At 33.7% G+C, this 23,310-nt stretch overlaps 1 protein-coding gene across 2 annotated transcripts in view; it reads left to right on the top strand.

The window, feature by feature from the left end:
• The window catches only part of cyth1a (cytohesin 1a), a 107,851-nt gene that overhangs the window by 70,697 nt on the left and 13,844 nt on the right, over positions 1–23,310 (top strand). Inside the window, exons 6-9 of one of the 2 annotated variants that reach the window (XM_056454286.1) lie at positions 62–142; positions 993–1,105; positions 2,476–2,624; positions 8,363–8,475. In XM_056454286.1, the coding sequence (XP_056310261.1) occupies positions 62–142; positions 993–1,105; positions 2,476–2,624; positions 8,363–8,475 (456 nt within the window). The remainder of the gene's footprint in view (positions 1–61; positions 143–992; positions 1,106–2,475; positions 2,625–8,362; positions 8,476–23,310) is intronic. The other variant, XM_056454284.1, reaches the window with a different exon arrangement.

Raw genomic sequence — 23,310 nt, 5'->3', positions numbered from 1 at the left:
TCTGCTAAATGAATAAATGTAAATGCACTAATTTTGCTTTCATGTTTATGTTGTTCAACAGGGATGACTTCAATATCCAGGTCCTTCATGCTTTTGTGGAACTGCACGAGTTCACAGATCTGAACCTAGTTCAGGCTCTCAGGTAAACAGACTGCAGAATTGCATCTCCGCTCTTTGTGTCTTAGCATAGAAACTGATGCAGATATTGTTCATGGTTTACTTTTCTAGCTTAAGTATTTTTTTCGGATTCACATCCAAAGAAGTTTTTGTTAAAGAATTACAAGCCATGAACCAAGTTAACAAGCTATGAGAATCACAATATTACTAATGTGGATATGAAGCAAAAACAAAAAGTATTTGACAATTGGACCAAAAAAACCCCCCCAAAAGGTAGAAGAAATAACAGAATTGGTCAAAGTGAAATCCTATAAAAATTGTGAATTACTGTACAATTGAATGCGATAGATATATGGACATATTCTTTTAAAGTCAATGATTATATAGATAAAAACTGTATCTATTTTAGCTTTCAGACATTTGAGAGCATTTGGAGGCTCACTCAACATGTTTTTCCTCAGTGTTTTATGGGAGTTGGTGATACTAAATAGATCTTTTGGTACTGCCATTTTCTTTGGTGGAGTTTGCTGCACAGGATCATGGGTAGCTTTTGATTGTAACAATGTTGAACTGAGGAAAACCATTGGAATCAATTAAGGATATACAGTTTAGAATTATTAGCCCCCCTGTTTTTTTTCCCCCAATTTCTGTTTAACGAAAAGAAGATTTTTTTCAGCACATTTCTAAACGTCCAGTTGGATGGGGCAACCATTACTGCATCCAAAATGGTAAAAAGCCTTGGAGTAACGATTGATGACCAACTAAACTTCTCTGACCACATTTCTAGAACTGCTCGATCTTGCCGATTCGCCCTTTAACACAGTAATATACAGTATATGTTTAGCGTATAATTGTCATGTCGTGTCTCCACACAGGCAGTTTCTGTGGAGTTTTAGGCTTCCTGGTGAAGCGCAGAAGATCGACAGGATGATGGAGGCGTTTGCTCAGAGATACTGCCAGTGCAACCCTGGAGTCTTTCAGTCCACAGGTCAGACTGATTTACAACACTGCTTTCCCACAAATGAGGAAGACGCATGCTTTTGTAATGCCCTTTTTAAAAAAGAGTTACAGACATTTTTTTCTTAATTTAAAGAGACATTGAGGGAATTATTTTAAATGGTATTTAAAAAGGAGGAGTTAGGAAGGAGGAGTTAGGAAGGAGGAGTTAGGAAGGAGGAGTTAGGAAGGGGGAGTTAGGAAGGGGGAGTTAGGAAGGGGGGAGTTAGGAAGGAGGAGTTAGGAAGGAGGAGTTAGAAAGGGGGCGTTAGGAAGGAGGAGTTAGGAAGGAGGAGTTAGGAAGGGGGAGTTAGGAAGGGGGAGTTAGGAAGGAGGAGTTAGGAAGGGGGAGTTAGGAAGGAGGAGCTAGGAAGGGGGAGTTAAGAAGGAGGAGTTAGGAAGGGGGAATTAGGAAGGGGGAGTTAGGAAGGAGGAGTTAGGAAGGGGGAGTTAGGAGGGGGGAGTTAGGAAGGGGGAGTTAGGAAGGAGGAGTTAGGAAGGAGGAGTTAGGAAGGAGGAGTTAGGAAGGAGGAGTTAGGAAGGAGGAGTTAGGAAGGGGGAGTTAGGAAGGGGGAGTTAGGAAGGGGGAGTTAGGAAGGGGGAGTTAGGAAGGGGGAGTTAGGAAGGGGGAGTTTGGAGGGGGGAGTTAGGAGGGGGGGAGTTAGAAAGGGGAGTTAGGAAGGAGTGGTTGGGTAGGGGGAGTTTGGAAGGGGGAGTTTGGAAGGGGGAGTTAGAAAGGAGTAGTTAGAAAGGAGTAGTTAGGAAAGGGGAGTTAGGAAGGAGGGGTTAGGTAGGGGGAGTTAGGAAGGGGGAGTTAGAAAGGAGTAGTTAGGAAAGGGGAGTTAGGAAGGTGGTGTTAGGAAGGAGGGGTTAGGTAGGGGGAGTTAGGTAGGGGGAGTTAGGTAGGGGGAGTTAGGAAGGGGGGAGTTAGGAAGGGGGAGTTAGGAAGGGGGAGTTAGGAAGGGGGAGTTAGGAAGGGGGAGTTAGGAAGGGGGAGTTAGGAAGGGGGAGTTAGGTAGGTGGAGTTAGGAAAGAGGAGTTTGGCAGCTAGGAAAAGCATCTTTTCAAAAGATGCTCATTATTGCAGTACAAATAAAATCGAAAATGTTAAGTTTATTAGTTACCATTGCTTTAAATAATTAACTAGAAATAATAACTTTTAACAGTTAAAGTTATTATATATATATATAAACATAGTTAACTTGCATTTATTCATTATATAGGTGACGCTTATATGTACATGTTAAGTGAAGTTTATTTGTGTAAAAGGTAAATAACCTTTATAAATAACCACAACCAGTGCAGGTAAATGATGTGCTCAAATGCTGAATGTTATTGTTAACAGTTGTGTCTTTTTTACAGACACGTGCTACATTTTGTCCTTCGCCATCATCATGTTAAACACCAGCCTCCACAACCCGAACGTTAAGGACAAGCCCACAGTGGAGCGCTTCATCTCAATGAACAGAGGCATTAATGACGGAGGAGACCTGCCAGAGGAGCTGCTCAGGGTTTGTCTGCTCTCACTCATTCTTGTGGCTCTTTATATAAGTTGTTGTGTTAGTTTTTAGCTTATCCCGGACGAGCCCCCAATTTTTGATACATCCTTATATGATGCATTTCAAGATGCATCAAATTTAGTGGTGTAATGGATCACAAATTACATGGTTCGCATCACATTGTGTTTTTGAGTCATGCATCAGACTATTTTTCAGATTAGCGAAAAGGGGAGGAGACAAATATGATTTGCATTTGTGACAAGAATAGTACAGCAATGATCTTTTTTTGTTTTAACAAAGAGAACGTCTAGAACCTGTGATTTTAATTAAAGTAAAATCAAGAATTAACTAGCTAAATAAATAAGGTTTAAAATGAAGAATTCATTACTCGTTAAAATCGTGTAAACAAAAACAACAAGTCATTTATATATGTATGCTCATACTTTAAATTAAGGATTAAATAACTTGCCCATAAAACTTAATTATTAAATTATTTTGTAAAAGTTCTTTTTAATAAAAATATATTTAGTTCCATTAGTATTTTTATTTATTTACTATTCATATTATATTTGTATTATATTTTTTAAATTCTCTGTGACACATTAAGTATTGGTTGTCGCCACCTATTGGCTTAACAATGTAATTACTACAACCTTCATTTGGAGCGTCAAGTTGCTTTAAACTGTAATTTTAATCGTAATAAAGATAAACATATTGTTACACAATTATTGCTGAACTCTAAACTGCGTTATCCCACTGCTTCTATGATATTTGATTGTTTGTACCTCAGAAATTACAATACTAATTGAAAAGATGAAATGCAGAATTTATTTCAGCTGATAAAATCGAAAGATTAATAAATGTATACAAGTCGTGATCATTTATGATATTAAATGCATGAGTGTTTCAATCGAGTTCCCGATCTTTTATTGATTATTTGATCAGTTATGTGCTGAATGCATTATTGCAGGCTAAACGTAGAAGTAGAGGTGGCAGAAAACATGTTTAATAGCTCAAGAAAGACATGCATTTAGATGCCACCATTACTCATTTGGTAGATTTTATACGGACACCAAAATGCTCCAATACATGATATTTGAATGACACGGGAGGATTTTTCAGTTTTTCTGGTAGTCGTTGAATGATTAACCTGGTTCATGTAAACTTGAACGTTCTCTGTGTAATTAATTACTAAAAAAATCGATATCCGCTTTTTAAACTGTGGCTCTTGATACTCATGGATCAAGTGTGATCTGTTGGATACCTAATACGTTTGTCACACTATTGGAGGGAAGCCTTCCACCCATCCCCTTGGAGGGCTAAACATTATTATCTCCCACTAACTGCCAATCATGGGTGGAATTTTTGTTTTTAAGGCAAAAAAAACAAACAAACAAACAGATAATTGTTCCGCAATAAGATATAGCATTACTAATCAATGGGAAACATACCTGAGCTGTGTTTTTACTAGTGCTGGGCCGTTATCTGCGTTAATGGCTGCATTAACGCGAGACTCTTATCGCGCGATAAAAAAAATATCGCCGTTAATCTATTCTCAAAGTTGGGTTGGGAGCTGGGTCTATTCTAGGCAAGCTATGATGACTTTCATCTTGATAGTTTAGCGCGGATGTATACCTGACCGGTGAGCCGTCTGACAAACAAAGTGCCCTTCTGAATCAAAACCAGCAGGATGCCTGACTTTAGCTGCAGAATCGGCAGTTTCACTTTAACTCATGAATATTTCAGTCACGCCGTCATGACAAACTGGGGTATTAGACGCAAATAAGGGGTAAGGACTGGTGAGAGTGTTATGGAATGTAATAAAGCCTGCCAAACGTAAAAAAAAAAAACCTTCCGCATTTCGCGGTGTGTGTGCGCGCGCGCGTTTGTGTGTGTGTTTTGTGTGCGGTCCTTTACTGACAGCCGCCTGTGTCTGGGATCTTGTCGGAAAATATGGCAAAGTCCTACATGACGGTAATAGTTGGATTGCAGTGTTTACTTCAGTAATGCCACTAATATCTGCATACTCCACATGTCTTAATTCCATTTCTGTTTAGTTCAGTTATGACTTTAGTCGCATTAAGGTAATCAAAAATCTCTGTTTACATGGTAGACTCTTAATCAGAGTATTGTTTTAATCATATTAAAATCGTGTTAAAGTATTGTTGCCCATGTAAACATGCAATGTTTGACACACCGTCAGACTCTGTGAACTTGGCATTGAGAAGCAGCATTTTCTGTATGTACGTACTGTACATCAAAAAGCAAGTATGAAATCGCTGTTTGGAGCTTATGTAGGCCTACAGTTCATAATTCATGTTTAACTGAATAAACAGTTAGTAAACACAAGTACATCTTACTGAACATAATTTATTTTCATCACCATTTATCATGGTAGAAGTTTCTCAAGCAGTTTGTGATGCGTTTTGGAAACAGGAGATGAGCCCCTGGTCTAATGCGTCACCTGGCTCGAGAAACCCGTTCTCAAAGACTTATTATTTGGGTAGCACACATATTCTGAATGCCTTCGGCAGAATTCGAATGAGCCATTTTAATCTAGATTAATTTCAAAATTAATGTAGATTTAAAAAATTAATCTATGCCCACCTATAGTTTTTACACAAATCGTTCACAGAAAGAACAGCCAGAAAGGAGAAATGTGTAGATTTGTGCCAGTGGTAGCATCATTGACCTATAACAAACGATGATGCCTATAATTGTCAGTACATTTGTATTGTTTTTATACCATTTCTGTTCTAATTTACAGGTTAAGCCTACTTGGTATACATTGAGATGCAAAGTCAAAGTATAAATAGCAGAAGTGAACAAATAGATTTTCCCTATCATCAAATATTAATCCAAGCAAAAAAAAACGAGCTATAACACTCACTAATAACTAAATCACTGAGGAATATCCACAAGATAAATGTAAATATCACTGAATTGAAGCTCTGATAGGGATATCATAGTTTTAAATGACTGAAAAACAGCTGCGGGTGTAGAATTGGGTTCACAATTGCCCATGATTTAAAGTTTGTGATCATATCTCTGTTTTGTTCTGTTGATATGTGATCCAAATTTAGCTCGAAACCGATGGAAATATGACCTTTTTGTGCTGCGTTTCTGTGTAGATCCTAGTGTAGCTACCTTTTTTTACCCGCCAGGTCACTGCACAGGTCACATGACTGAAAACTATCAGTTAGGGATTTTTGGCAGCAAAAATGACATCATGAGTATTTGGCTGAAAGGGGAAATAAGACAAACAGAACAAATGCATGGCATCTTGTCCGTCCCCGGCTCTCAGATTTCAGTCCTGCTGTACCTGTATTCCTAGCACTAAACACGCATTTTGAATGCTTTCGCTTTTAAATTTGATATCACGCGGACTATGTGAAAATGTCCTCACCGTCTCAGGTGGGTTAAAAATTGTTTGACTGTATTTTAATTCGATAGATTGTGATGTTAAGCAAACTGTGCTCTAAATTATATGTTGTGTGACTTTGATGAGATTTTAAAGCTACCTAAAATACTGTTATATTTAGTCTTACAGATATTAGTCACTTGCAGTGTGAATGAAACCAAATCAAATGACCCAGGGACAAATCTTAGGATGCATTATCAGTGTATATTCAACTGTTCCATTCATTTCTGTGTGGAAGTGGTGGTAGTGGGCCTCTATATTTCTGTGACCCCCTTAAATTTGTCACGTTTTTTAAAATTGCAGCCATTTGCTAAAATCATTTAAATTATATATTTTTCCCCTCATTAATGTACACGCAGCTGATTTATTAAAAAAGCATAAATTTAAATAACACATGGTCCTAAGTATTCAGAGCCTTTACTAAGTATTTAGTAGAAGCACCATTTTGATCTAATACCGCGAGTCTGGGAAAACTGCAACATGTTTTTCACACCTGGATTCGGGGATCCTCTGCCATTCCTCTTTGCAGGTCCTCTCCAGTTCTGTCAGGTTGGGTTGTAAACGTTGGTGAACAGCCATTTTTAGGTCTTTCCAGAGATTCTCAATTAGGTTTAAGTCAGGGCTCTGGCCGGGCCATTCAAGAACAGTTGTTTTTGTGCCACTCTTTTGTCATTTTAGCTGTGTGCTTAGCGTCATTGTCTTGTTGGAAGGTAAACCTATAAATATATGACTTACTAGAGCTTCTGAATTCAGTATTTGACTCTGGTATTTACCTACAATAGTACTTATTAGAATATTGATTTTCTGTTAAATGAAATATGATAAATATATCACAAAACTAAAATATAAATATAACAAAGATATAAGTTTGTTCTAAAATATTATCTGTTCAGTTTGTTGTAATTTCTGTTTTTCTGATCACTTTTTTGCAGTGAAACAAGATTAATTTGTCATTAGCATTTCTCATTAAATACTCATTAATAATTTTATTAGAGCATCAATAATATTTAATGACTTTTTTTTTTTTTAAAGATTTAATTTTGGCCTTTTTGCCTTTATTAGATAGGATAGTATTTAGACAGGAAGCGAAGTTGGAGAGAGAGAGAGATGGGGTAGGGTAGGGAAATGTCCTCTAGCCGGGATTCGAACTCGGGACACCCTGACGTGCTACTGCACCATATGTCGACGCGCTAACCACTAGGCTATTGCGCTGACATATTTAATGACATTTTAATGACAAATTCCATTTGTACCATTGTAGTTGTAGGTCAAGAAAAATATTAACGACACTGTTATAATAATAGTCAATATTACGTTATATAGTAGACATTACATAATAGATGTTAACCTGATGAGAGGCGACGTATGGAACACAACAAATCAAATACAATACCTGACAAAAGTCTTGTCGCCTATCCATGTTTTAGGAGCAACAAATAATAATTTGACTTCTAGTTGATCATTTGGTATCAGAAGTGGCTTATATGAAAGGCAAAGACCTCTAGATTACGCTTATTTTGCCAAAATAAAAGATGATCATGTCTTGATATTTAATTATTTCATTAGGACAGTAAGGTCTGACTTTACTCAGGTAAAAGTCTTGTCACTTAACAGAAATAATGTCCAGTACAGAATATAAAGTCATCTGGAATGGCAAAGAAAGCGTTCTTGCAGGACTCCCAGAGTTCGTCAAGATTCTTTGAATTCATCTTCAATGCCTCCTCCTTCATCTTACCCCAGACATGCTCAATAATGTTCATATCTGGTGATTGGGCTGGCCAATCCTGGAGCACCTTGACCTTCTCCGCGTTCAGGAGCACAAATGTCTTGATACCTCTGGCTGTTAATGTTGCCATCCACTCTGCAGATCTCTCGCACGCCCCCATACTTGATGTAACCCCAAACCATGATTTTTCCTTCACCAAACTTGACTGATTTCTGTGAGAATCTTGGGTCCATGTGGATTCAATAGGTCTTCTGCAGTATTGGTGATGTTTGGGATGCAGTTCAACAGATGATTCATCAGAAAAATGTACCTTCTGCCACTTTTTCAAATGATCAACTAGAAGTCTATTATTTGTTGCTCTTACTTCTGGGATCGACGACAAGACTTTTGTCAGGTAGTGTAGATGGACCAAAGTGACCAATGGCCGACCAACAGCCGTAAACATTTCATGGCAGTCTTAAAAACACCCTCTTCACGTGAAGTGTTAGCAAGGGGTTGTCTTTTGCTTTCAGTCTCGCCATATGAGGACATTATTGTCGCTCTGAACTGACATGAGCTTGTTCATCTTATAAACTTGATTGTGTTTTGCTTCGACTCACACAGAACCTGTACGAGAGCATCAAGAACGAGCCCTTCAAAATCCCAGAGGACGACGGCAATGACCTGACACACACTTTCTTCAACCCGGACAGAGAGGGCTGGCTGCTCAAACTGGGTGAGTGAGAACAACAGCTAACAGCTTTTCCTCTCAGAGTAATGATGATCGGGCTGCTTCACTCTCACATTCATATACATTTAAGACAAACGCACACACACATACATTCAAACACTCGTCCTATGAGCTCATCCGATGATCTCACATCACGTCACATTTTTCTCCATCTCATGTAAAGGTAATCACACTCAATCGGCTGCATGAGTCGAAGCTCATCCTTGTTAATGCAGTTGGATGCTGGTAAACAGAGTGAGATCACAAGAGAAACGGTGTATTTAATCTATTTTACTTCAATTCATAACTTATATTCAATTGTATATTCATAGACTGTGCTTAATGCATTATAACATATGGTAATGATTGTCATGTTGCTTATTTTAAATTTTTTATTAATATAATAATAATAATAATAATAATAATAATAATAATATTATTATTATTATTATTATTATTATTATTATTATTGTTATTGCCATCATTATTAATATTATTATTATTATTATTATTATTATTATTATTGCCATCATTATTAATATTATTATTATTATTATTATTATTATTATTGTTATTGCCATCATTATTAATATTATTATTATATTATTATTATTATTATTATTATTGTCATTATTATTATTATTATTATTATTATTATTATTATTATTATTATTGTCATCATTATTAATATTATTATTATTATTGTCATCATTATTATTATTATTATTATTATTATTATTATTATTATTGTCATCATTATTAATATTATTATTATTATTGTCATCATCATTCTTCTTCTTCTTCTTCTTCTTCTTCTTATTATTATTATTATTATTATTGTCATCATTATTAATATTATTATTATGTCATTATTATTATTATTATTATTATTATTATTATTATTGTCATCATTATTATTATTATTGTCATTATTATTATTATTATTATTATTATTATTATTATTATTGTCATTATTATTATTATTATTATTGTCATTATTATTATTATTATTATTGTCATTATTATTATTATTATTATTGTCATCATTATTAATATTATTATTATTATTGTCATCATCATTATTATTATTATTGTCATCATTATTATTATTATTGTCATCATTATTATTATTATTATTGTCATCATTATTATTATTGTCATCATTATTATTATTATTATTATTATTATTATTATTATTATTATTGTCATCATTATTAATATTATTATTATTATTATTGTCATCATTCTTCTTCTTATTATTATTATCATTATTATTATTACTATTAATAGTAATAGTTGTAGTATTGTTGTTATTATTATTACAGGGCAAAGCATATGGTCAGTAAGTCATGACAGCATATTTTAATAAGTTTTTATTAATCATGTTTTAAAAATGTTTCATAATTTTAAAGTTATACAAGATGATTTAGGTCAGTTTAAAGTTAATTTAAGTTATTTTAATTGACTAGATCCCCAGTCAGATCACACAATTTTTATTGTCGGTTACGAAAGTCACTATGTCAGATTATGTGATTTTTGTCTTGATAAAATCTTGACTTGTCGTGGGTAACAGATGTGTCAGACTACACTTTCTTTCATGATAAGTCATCCCGTGACGTCTATGACAAGCTTTATTTCCCAAAGCAGTCACAACTGTTGCTATAACAATATTTCTTATCCTACTTTTTTTTATCTTTCAGTCATATTAAACACTGAGGCTTGCTGACAACTAATAACTACATTATTTAAGGGCATTCCTTACGACATGGATTGGATCAAACTTATGATTCCTTTTTCATATTAAGATATTATCTTAGAAATCTAAATGTATATTTTCCTGCCATGAGTTTCTTATTAATCACACCCTCGCCTGAACTTGCCGCGAGTGAGGAGAAAATGAAAGCACATCAGCAGCGAGGGAAAATCAGATGCTCAAGACATAATCTTTAAAATAATGACATATTAAAAAATATAGTTGACAGAGGTTTGTGATACAACAATTAGAGTGAAGCATTCATTAAATCCTCATTTTCCAAGGAGCAAAACGATATAATTAAAAAATATAATTTGTATATTTTTTAATGGAAATTATGCTTTCGAAACTAATTTTGTTTTCTATAAATTTCATCTTAATTTTAATGTATGTTTTATTGGTCAGTTATCTCAAAAATAACTAATAACATTTGAGGTGAAGTGCTTCAAAACAAGTCCGCTATATGTTGGTTTGTTAAATAAAATAATAGTCTAGCCTAATTAAAATTACAGTGAAATTTTTTTGAGAGAAGCCTATATTAAACTGTTTTTACTGTTAATGACAAATTTGAATAAGCAGGAAATGCTTTTGCAATGTATTCGCAGCACTGAACATGTTCCCAGGTTACCTCGGAAGAACAAACTATGTTGCTTAAAACACCTTAATATTTTAGAAAAGGTAGTTGAAGTTTGCATAACCAAAGATTGATCTTGTCAACCCGAGACCCACCCATAAGTAAATATGCAGCCTATTTTTTGATAACCTGACCAGCGCATAAACGGCAGCACCTGCTGAGATACCCGAGAAATGATGTGCTCCTATTGACCAGTGTCACCCACGTGACGGAACTCGTCGTGAAGAACGAGAAAAAAAGTTAAACATGCTAGACTTTCTGCGATGGTGTCGTGAGGCATCGCAGGCGTGGAATTGGTTATCGTGAACTATGCTACATTACACGTGAAGAAACGATTGAATCTTGTGTCACGACGCCCATTTGTCGTTTATGAATCCCCATGACACCACACGTCAAGGAAATCGTGACGAAATCGTGATATATTTGTGTGATCTGACCGGGGCTTAATATGATTCAACTTCAAAAAAATTTAAGGCAATAAATTATTAAAGGTAAGGCAATAAATACATATTTTTACTGTGTATTATTATTATTTTATTGTTATTAATCATGTTTATTAATTATGTTATTTATCATTGTTTATTGATCACATTTCTAACTTAATTATTTATGTTATACAAGGTAATTTAAGTCAATTTAATGTTAAGTTAAATTGACTTAGGTTAATATGATTCAACTTAAATATTTAAGTCAATAAATTGCTAAAATAATTTTTTTACTACATATTATTATATTGTTATTGTTTTTATTTATTTTGTATTTTATTTTTTATATTTATTTTAGCTACTATACAATACACCTATAATACATTATTGACATATATACAAAAGTTGATAACTGGTTATCTGAACTTCAACATTATAATCAATTCGAAATATTATTCCAACACACTGATAGAATTTACAAACATGTACATCAAACTATTTTAAAGGGACAGTTCACCCAAAACTGAAATTTCTTTCGTTTACTCGTCCTCCATTTGTTATAAACCAAATGGGTTTTTTTCTGTTGAACACAAATGAAGATATACTGAAGAATGCTGGGAGGAAATGGCTGCTAACGTTTTTCAGAGTATCTTGTTTTCCGTTCACCAGAAGAAATGAAACGCATTCAAGTTTAGAAAGTGAGCAAATTTCGATTTTTGGGTGAACTATCCCTTCAATAGAAATGTAAGTAAATGTATTCGGATCATGCACCAGTTTGGAAACAGTTCTGGTTTACAGTGAGTATGATGTGTGCCCACTAGTGGTCCGATCCAAAACTGCACCACATTTTCTCTCTGTCCTTCTGAATGGATTCCAATGTACATTTGGCCTGATTTATTTTGGAGTGGCTCTCCGTCATTCACAGCGACAGGAGGAAATGCACAGGTACCTGATTGTGGTAAAGTTGGTTTTATATTCGCACATTCAGACTTTTGCTCTCAATAAAATAGTTTTGGCCGAATAAAAAAAAAAGGCTAATACAAATTAATTATGATGACGTACATCATATTTGAAACTTGAACTTGCATTTTAAAACAGCCAATTAACACACTTAGGGGCGCAGAATGTGTTTTTGCTTTCCCATTCGCTACTTTTCTGTTGTTTTAAATGTAAATACTTGATTGACTCGTCTGTGTGTGTGTGACCGTTATGCTAACATTTTAAGCACCATGCATGTGAGCTCTGCGTTTTATAGACATCATGTCAAGTAAAAGATCTTCAACTTTCATTAGCAGCGCAGCTCATTACTGTCAGTTTCACAGCATGGACCAATCAGAAGAGCTCTAAGGCGGGGCAACCGTTGCAAGCTTCGGTTCGCTTCAAATCGTGCTACGGTTCACTTTTTTTTAAACCTATTCTTGAGTGCCACGTTTCTTGTTTTTAAAAGCAAAGATGTGTTCGATGTGAATTAGCCCTTAGCCCTTATTTACACAGAACGTGTTTTTGCTTCCTAATGCACTGCTTTTCTATTGTTTTTCAATTGAAACATGTGTTTGACCATTACACTCGTGTCTTTAGAAGCTCTGCGCACGTGATCGCCACGTTTTTTAGACACCATGTCAAGTTCAACTTTCACAAGCAGTTACTCATCAGTGTCAGTTCCACATCAGTGGACCAATCAGAGGAGCTCAGAGGCGGGACAACCGTTGAAAGCTTTTGTTTATAGTAGAAAGTTGGCATGACAACTGTTTAATTTACCGTTATATCGTGGCCGTGGAGACGCTCATTATGGCCCTGTCCAGATATTATTGACCTTATTCTTCAATGCGGAAGTGCGCGCGTTTTTGTGATTGTTTTAGAACTTCCGATTCAGCTGTCTATGGGAGAAATGACTAGGAATAATAAACGGCAAAAAACGGTCAAACTATTTACTCTACAAACAAGTGTTTGCATTACAATACAGACAAAGTAGAATAATATAATAATAAAATATCAGTTTGCAACACCAAGCAGCAAAACGAGCTGTTTTTAACGTTTAAAAATGAATGGAAGTGAATGAGACCGGAAGTCTCGAGCCAAAATGGTTCAAATGGCTGCGCCCACTCGTACGCGGAGAATAAGGTGAATATGATGTATTTTCAAGCGCTTATCATAACATAATGTTTTTCAATTTCTAACGGCTTTGTTATTGTCATTAAGTCCCATTCATAATATCACGTCACATGGACCTTTTTTTAAACCCATTTTTGAGTTCCACTTCTTTTGTTTTAGAATGCGTGTTCGATGTGAATGAGCCCGTAGGGATTGTTTACACAAAACGAGTTTTTGCTTTCCAATTTGCTACTTTTCTATTGTTTTTTTAACCTCTTAAGGCCCAAGATGTTTTTTTACATGCATTTTTTTATTTCTCTTTGCTATTTGGGCTTATTGGAACCTAATTAGAATAAAAATATAAGTATCATCTTTTGATATGATGTACTTTTAGAGAAAAATGATGTCCATATATGTGAACTCGTGGTCCGAATTTATATGGAACACCTTTTTCTGAATGTTTTTTAATGCATATTTAACATTGAATTTTTTTTTTAACTTGTTTTGACCATCAGAGAGTAAAAACAACTTTTATTTTTTCCCAATTTTGGACAGTTAAAAATAGAGTTTGGGACATTTCATATGCTGCAAAACAGTTGCAGGATGACACTGTATGTCCGTACCGTATGCATGAAAATTGTTATACAGTATGTAATACAATATAAAATATTCAAAGTATTTTAAAAAGCCACTTAAGCCCTAGGAGGTTAATGTAAACGTGTTTGACCACTCTGGCTGCTTCTTACGTCTTTTGAAGCTCCGCGCAGAGGGCTGGCCGATTTGGCCTAAAATCAAAATCTCGATTAATTAAATTAAATAATTGATTTATAACTTTATTACGATTAATGAACAATTATTTATTTATGTTTTGTACAGTAAATATGCTCACATATCACAGGTGAGAGATTTTTAAATGAAGAGTTCATTACTTGATTTTAAAATAATTGAAGGAAACATACACCATCTACGATTATTTACTGAACATCAATGTTGAACAAATGAAATTAAAACACATATTGCTTAACTCCAACAGTCACGTTTTTCTTATAAAAGAAAACTTTTGGAAACAAAATAAACTATTTTCAAGGTTTTTCATATTAAAAGTAGAAAATAAGCGGTATCTCTTCTAAATAAAATAACACTTGTATATCCTGTAAATATTATTTTAAACAGCGCATTTCTTGCATCTTCTGTAAACAAATATTTTAACATAAATAATAATTTTAATGGAATGGAAAATATCTCAAGGCATCTCTGGAGGCAGCTTCCAATCATCGTCAATGTAGTGTAAAATAAGGCTCAAGAATGGCTCCATTGTTCTACTTGAACAGAGATCAGATGTGACTGCAAAGTGTGGCTGCAAAGCCTTTAACACTTGAGGTCTCGTGACTCCACATGCAGTAGGGAAAGTAATCAAAAATAATCGACCTTTCGAAAATTAGATTGATTATAGATTCTGAATGTCGATTTCGATCACTGTTCAATTAATTGCCCAGCATTATCCGCGCACGTGAGTGAATTGAAAGATCTTAAACTTTCACAAGCAGCGCTGCTCATCACTGTTAGTTCCATAGCAGTGGACCAGAATCAGAAGAGCTCGGAGGCCGGACAACCGTTGCAAGTTTCTGTTTATTTTCTGTCCAGATACCCGCGTTCTTTAAGCTGTGCTTTTTTCGGAACTATTCCGAACCGTCTCTTGATTTTAAAAGCAAAGATGCATTCGGTACGAATGACTTCGTATGTCTATGCAAAGTTTTGACGCCATCGGGAAACCATCTACAAGTTAGCCGTTTAATTCAATCTGAACAATTGAATCATATTTTGTTAAAAAGTATAATTAAATAATAAAAATACACTGCGATCAATAAAAACATCGCATTTGAATGCGTAACGTGAATGTGTATATGTGCTGTTACGGCTGTAGTTGGCTACACTGTTCATTTTTGAACAAAGTGACACGTCCCTATATTGTTTACCATAGTATTTTCAATATTCGCTCTGAAATCACATGCAAGTATGACCTCAAAACAACATTAGCACTATGTTGCTGTGCTTTGATAGTGATTGGCTCCTAATTTAATTTCCCTAGCAAAGAATACTTTTCTGAAGTGACATCAAGAAGGTGAAAGTCTGAAAGTGCGACTATAAAACCAACTTCACCCCAATATGTACTTGCTCTGTCAAAGAGGCAGCGTGTGGGGAGGATGATTTCTCATTTAATTCAATTTTTTGTTTCCCCTTTTCTTCCTCGTTTGTTTGTTTGTTCCCATGATTTTGGCTGTTGTCTTTCCTCAGGAGGTATGTACACAAATCGCTCCTCTCTCGCTCTCAGGTGCTTCTGGTGATCAGCCTTGCTTTCTGTCCCGTTTCTGTGATCAGCCGCTGTAGGCTCATTTTTTATTTGTATTTTTGGTTCGTCTTTTCATGAGTTTCACTCTAGTTTATTTTACATGTTCCTCCATCTTGTTCGTCTGATCGCTCGTCGCCTTCATGGAATCAGCGAATGGCGCCGCTGTCTCTGTGTGGTGGCGGGTGCTGCGGGGTTGATGATTTCGTGACTGTTCTGAAGAGTTTGTTTGCTGTGATGTTCGAAACATCGCTCTTTCTCTCTCTCTGTGTGTCATTTCACTTTGGGAGCTGCAGCTTTTTCTGCTTTCTCTCAGTCTGAGCAGATTTCAGCTTATTTACATAGTAAAAAACATCTGTTTGTTAACAGTTTCCGTATTTTGTGTGCGTTTCGTTTATTTACTGTTGTGAATTGCATTATTGGAGCTTGATCTCTGCTCTGTCGACTTTTTATGTTGAAAATTCAAGTCAACAGTTTAACAAAGTGACTTTTATTGACATCTTAGTAGTTTGAAATAATATAATGTATAAGAAATGGAGAAATAAGTCTCTTAAAGAACAGAAAATGTACCGGCAGTTTATTACTACAGCAAGGTTTTGAAGCGTAAAATACAACGCCAACCCTGACAATCTATCTTTAAACCACTTTAAACTTCACCCCGCAACCCCCACCAGGAAGAGTTTTACATTTTTATATCAATAATAGAACTGACAAACCATATTTAATTAGAATTTTTTATTTTTTTTGTAAATTTTATCTATTTATATTTTATATAATTGTCTAAGTAATTTATTTATTTATTTATTTTATATAATACGAATTTGTTTTTATCATGTAGTAGTTTAATGTGTATCCATTTGGCCACGAAATAGCCATAAGTTGCTGATGTGGCATAAATATGTAATAAATAAATAAATCACCCCGCAACCCCCAAAATAACAATGCCACCGACTAGCAACCCCCACATTCCTCGGAGGTGGTTATAAATATACAAATGTTGAGCACGAAACAATAGACCTATATAAACACTAGCGTATTAACAACACAAAAAAGTGCAGCAGTCTAACAACCATATACTTTTAGAGTCATTTATTAACTGGTTTCATTTAATATTAACCTCACCAAAAGAGACTGGTGGGGACAATGTTTTCAGCACAAGTCTATTCTTGGTTTGATTTTAGAGACTCAGAGTTCGCAGTGACTATGTTTACATGGATATCAGTAATCGAATTATTTGCCTTAATCTGAATAAGACAATAATATGATGGTGTTTACATGAGTTTGCATTTTGAATGTTCTTTTCATGACCCCGTTTGACATGTTATAGTACATAATCGATTAACGTCATTGCGTCATCGCGCTATCCACATTTCCTCTGGAGTTTCATGTCTTTTCGGGTGTTTCATTTTTAATTTGTCGACTTTAACTGCAGTTTGGCACTTTCACTTTCATTCGGGAACATTTCATGCGTGCACCCTGCGACAAACGAGATATTGGATGCCAGTTTGAACTGCTGAAAGTGTTGTTTTAATAGAATTTGATTCCACACGCCGTATGGGAAAAGACCCTCTGCATTCTGTGGTCCTTCACTGACTCTGTAGGTGCAGAGAATAGTTTCAAACAGCCGTGTGTATAGACTATCCTGACGCAAAATGTGACAATACATGATGGTGATAGTTTGATTAAGGTGTTTACATGTCTGTACGACTAAAATCGGCATGTTCCACATGTCTTAATTAGATTTCTGTCTTTAGTCAGATTAAATGAATCAAAAATCGCTGTTTACATTGTAGACTCTTAATCAGAGTATTGTCTTAATCATATTAAAATCGATTTTTGGTGTCCATGTAAACGTACGCACTGTTTAGTTGTGGCCTGTATGTATTTTTAATGTGTTTGATTGCCATAAAGGTCCCTGGAAGTTTAACTTGGTGCTATAAAATCAATCTGCTGCCGCTGACACTATTGCTGTGTTGTTAATCTAATGTAAACAAACCAATCCTATGAAAAAGAATAATTGAAAGGCTGCTGGCTTTTCATTCCCGTTATGTTGCTTTTATGTAACTATTAACTACTATTTTTAGCTTCTGTGGGTTTTGGATAAAATATGGTAATTCTAATAGTTTAATGATACTTATTTGACTTTTGGAAATCACCAAGTGACCCCCTGTCATTGTCCTGCGACCCCCCCCCCCCCCCCCCCCCACACACACACACACACTTTGAGAATCACTGCTTCAAACTATTCAAAATGTTCATAAAAGTCTCAAGTTTTCAAGGTTATAGTTGTTGACAGAAGATCAATGTTCCATAATGCAATTCAAAAGCATAAATATATGAAAAAAAAAATACAAATGTAAAGCACAAAATATCGAAAACTGCTAATTTACAGTGTAGGGCTGTCAAAAATCGAAAAATATTGGTATGAAATATTGAAAGTACATTTTCCCACTAACATTCGGACAATGTTGAGTGCGTTCTTAAAGGGATAGTTCACCCAAAAAGTTCAGTCCTGTCGTCATTTACTCATCCTTGATTCAAAATTTTCATGAGTTTCTTCTGTACGTAAAATATTTTGAAAGATACTGAAAACCTGTAACCATTGACTTCCATTGTATTCCTACTTTGAAAGTCGATGGTCACATGTTTTCAACCTTCTTTAAAATATCCTCTTTTGTCTTCAACAGAAGAAAGAAACACATTAAAGTTTGGAAACACTTGAGGGAGAGTAAATAGTGAGTAAATGTTCATTTTTGGGTGAATTATCCCTTTAAATGCCGTTGATTGGCCATTGTGTTCACATGCTCAACTGTGATTGGCTGTGAAGGTCATCGGCTTACCACTCTTTTGTCATCCTCAATCAGTCCAAACTCGTATGATTTCCTCCTATTGAACACACACTTTGTCATCAGTCAGAATCATTGTGTACTGTAGGTATAGGCTGTTTACTGGTTAAAAGTTAAAGCTGAGTTTATTAGATATTAGACAAATATACCAGAGAATCACTCACATCTGTAGGTTTAAGAATCAATGTATATTTAATTTTTATAGCTAAAGAGATTCTTCATCCAAAACTGAAATTTCTGTCATCATTTACTCATCCCCTACTTGATCTAAACCTGTTTATCTGTTCAGTTGAACACAAAGGAAGGTACTGTATACTGAAGAATGGTAAAAACTGGTAACCGTTGACTTCTAAAGTGTTCATTTTTGTACTTTTAAAAGTCAATGGTTACAGGTTTTCAACATTTTTCAAATTATCTTATTTTCTGTTCAACTGAAGAAAGAAACTCAAGGAGTATTGGAACAACTGGACGATGAGTAAATGACAGAGTTTACATTTTTGGCTGGACAATCCCGACAATTCCTGAACACATTTGATCATTTATTTTCTGATAATTCTACAATTTGTCACCTCGCTATTTAGAAAAAAATCACTATTTAGTTTAGTTCTTTCTTTGTATTTTTCTTTGTTTTTATAATCAGCTTTTATTTGTTGTTGTTATTATTATTATAATTATTATTTATTTTTATTTGTTCTCATAATCAGCTTTTATTTGTTGTTGTTGTTGTTATTATTATTATTATTGTTATTTTATTTTTTATTTGTTCTCATAATCAGCTTTTATTTGTTGTTGTTGTTATTATTATTATTTTATTTGTTCTTATAATCAGCTTTTATTTGTTGTTGTTGTTATTATTATTATTTTTATTTGTTCTTATAATCAGCATTTATTTGTTGTTGTTGTTATTATTATTTTATTTTTTTATTTAGTCTCATAATCAGCTTTTATTTGTTGTTATTATTATTATTTTATTTTTTATTTGTTCTCATAATCAGCTTTTATTTGTTGTTATTATTATTATTTTATTTTTTATTTGTTCTCATAATCAGCTTTTATTTGTTGTTATTATTATTATTTTATTTTTTATTTGTTCTCATAATCAGCTTTTATTTGTTGTTATTATTATTATTTTATTTTTTATTTGTTCTCATAATCAGCTTTTATTTGTTGTTGTTGTTATTATTATTATTTTTTATTATTTGTTCTTATAATCAGCTTTTATTTGTTGTTATTATTATTATTTATTCTTATAGTCAGCTTTTATTTGTTGTTATTATTATAATTTTTTTTTATTTGTTCTTATAATCAGCTTTTATTTTTTGTTGTTGTTGTTGTTATTATTATTATTATTTTTATTTGTTCTTTTAATCAGCTTTTATTTGTTATTATTATTATTATTATTATTTTTATATGTTCTTATAATCAGCTTTTATTTGTTGTTGTTGTTTTTATTATTATTATTATTGTAATTATTATTATTATTATTATTATTATTATTATTATTATTATTATTATTATTATCCTCATCGATAAGTCATTTCAACAAATTGATATTGATTCTAAAATCCAACATTATGAACATTAAAATGAAAACCAAACCATTTTTTGTTGCGTTATTTGCATTACAACTAGGCCCCCACGAAATCTCCGCTTGCCGAAATCCATAGATTTTTGAATCCATCATTCAGTCTATTTACTTATCTATGTAAATGTAAGTACATTAATATTAATATTATATTATACATTATATTAATTGTATATTATATTAATAATAGGTTATTGAACACGTTTATATGCTTTATGTACAGTACCGTTTGTCAAGTAATATTTTCGGTCTTTTAGTAGATATATTATATGAGACTTAGTGGTTCTGCGTTGTAAACCATGAATAAAAGTCAAAGATGAAACTTTTAGTTACTATACCTAAAATAAATCCGCAGATATCGTTCAAAATACTACACTGGAATAGCAATAAATGTCTGCAGGTGACCCTGTAGACTACATACAATAATAGTATGGAATAGAGCAACTTGAACATTCTTCAAAACATCTTTTCTCCTGTTCTATGAAAGTAGGAACTCATACGGGATTGGCGCTGATGACAGAATTGTAATGCCTGTGAACTTTTCCTTTTAAACAAAATGGCTGAATGTTGATATGGAGTTTGATCTGATCAGACTGAGCCAGAAAACTGCATCTGGACCAAACACTTCATGCTCTACGTTAAGTATAGATACATGTGTGTGAGTGTTCTGCAGCGCTGAAGAAAGAGCGTGTGTGTGATTTTTGTTCGATCAGACTCACTTTAGTGGATACTGGGTGATGGTGGGTTTAACACATTTATCAGAATTGATCCATAATAATACAAAAACTGCATATAAATAAAATGTTTAGTCAAACCCTCCATCACCCAGTGTCTATCTTTCCGTCTATCTGTCTGTCGGTCAGTGCGTCTGCGGTTCCACTGGACTCCACCGCCGGACTGACCAATGATGAAAGCCGATAATCAGCCAATCAGCTTGCCTGGAAACCTGTCAGCTGCTCTAGTGCTTTGGTCTTTGTTTTGTTTGTTGCTCGTGCCGGTACCGGAAAGACAATGAGTCTGTAGTGCAGGAGGAGCACATCTGTTTTTGCCAGAGAGCGATTGAAATGTGCCCGGCTTGTGTGCGGTGCTGTTTTTTTTAATCTGCTAAAACTAATGTCAACAACAGAGGCCTGTCACGATCATTACATCTGTGCTGACATTTTGGGCTGATTAACTGGGAAAACAGTTACAAAATTGCCAAATTATGATGTAATTTTGTGTATAAAATAATGTGTGTAATGTAATATAATCAGTGTTGGGTAAGTTCAAAACAGTGATTTAGTTACTAATTATTAATCGCATAATTAAAACTGTACTTCTAAAACATTTTAAAGTTGTACTTTTCTTATTACCATGTCTTAAAAGGTATTTAATTACTTGACTCATTAAAATTGAAACATTTCAACGTGTTTTGGGGAAAAAACTCTCAATATTTTAGTTAAACAGGGCCTTTTAGCTTTATATAACATGATATAATACGTAAGAAAAGTTAAACAATGTTTACTATAACACGAAATGTTTCAAATTAATATTTAACATATATTATCATTCATTTATGTGAATTGTCAGACAATCGTAACCTCCTTTAATTGTAAAATCAAGTAACTAAACAACCAAAATAAATACCAGAAATATAGATGTATATAAATATAGATGTATATAAATATAGTTACTCTGCTTCTCTGAATTTATACCATATTTTGTCATGAACTTAAGCATGTTTTATTGTCTTGAAAATGACAATCATAAATGTAAACATAATCATCTTTAGAAAATAGAAATATTCTGCAAAAATATAGCATTTGTATAGCAATATACAATTTATCTGCTTCTCTGACTTGTTTTATACAGAACTGTTGAATTAATGAACTCTATTTAAGGCAAGTGGATTACAGTATAAGTTACTAATTAAATCACCTAAAGTCCCTTGCTTGACTTTTTCCACTGAAAAAGTAACTTTATTACAGCAACTTTACCTCAATACACCCAGCACTGAATATAAAATGCTATATTAAAACCTACATTTCATATTTTGAACCCTAATAACCTGGAAATATTTATAAAGAATTGCGATTGAAGGACTCAAATACATAATGTTGAGGCAAAGATCACACTGTAAAAAAATGTCCTTAAATTCACAGTAATTTACTGGCTAATAATTGCATTACTTTCACAGTAAAATACTTTGAGGTAGTTTACAGTAATTTACTGTGATTTTGTCACATTAAATTACTGTAAAATTACAGCTATATAGTGTAATTTCACAGTAGATAGTAAAGTTCTGTGATTTCACAGTGTTATTATCTTGTAGAATAAACTGTATTTTATTGTGAAGCAGGCTTTCCTCGGCTAGTCATTCTGACATTTACTCTGACTTTGAAATCATTTTGGGTGATTAACGGTGTTTGGTTTTATGAACCAATTACTTTTGTTCCAGTTTATTTTGTTTTTGGCTGAGCACAAAGTTATGTTCATTTAAATGTTAACATTATAAAATTAAATAAAGGTGCAGTGCACTCAAAAATAAAAATGTACTATAAGATTCATGTTGTTTCAAAACAGGATGATTTTCTTTCAAGTTATTTTTGAAGATGTAACCAAATTGTTTTTGGGGATGCAATAAGATTCTGTTGTTTCGAAATATCAAAGTGCCAATACTAGCATATAAGTTCATTTGTATTAATGTCTAATTTGAAAGAAATAAAAAGAGTTTGAATTCCTATAACTAACATACAAAAGATAGAGAGCCCTTTTTACAGTAATTTGCTGTAATCACGCTAATTTAATTAATTTTGCGATAAAATTCTGAATACAACACATTGAACACAATACTTTGAATATTTACAGTTAAATCCTGTAGATACTAATGTAATTAGTGATACTAATGTAATCAAGTGATACTAATGTACTTTAGAGTGAAAAATTACAGTAAAATCTTGTGAAAAGCTGGCATTTCCTTACAGTGCACTGTAAACACTGTGTGCTGGGTTCCACACAATTCCTTCATGCTGTCCTAACACAAATCAATTAAGTTAACTTGAATGTTCATACAAATTTAAGTGGATTGAACATCAAACAATTAAGTTGTCCCAAAAAAATCCCAAGAATTGTGTTGATTCAGCTCATTTTAACTAAGTAGTTTGAACAAGCAGTGAAATATT

Source organism: Danio aesculapii, chromosome 3 (assembly GCF_903798145.1).
Source record: "Danio aesculapii chromosome 3, fDanAes4.1, whole genome shotgun sequence".
NCBI lineage: Eukaryota > Metazoa > Chordata > Actinopteri > Cypriniformes > Danionidae > Danio > Danio aesculapii.
Note: the sequence above shows the minus strand (reverse complement) of the source record. Positions and strands in the feature narration are given on the sequence as shown.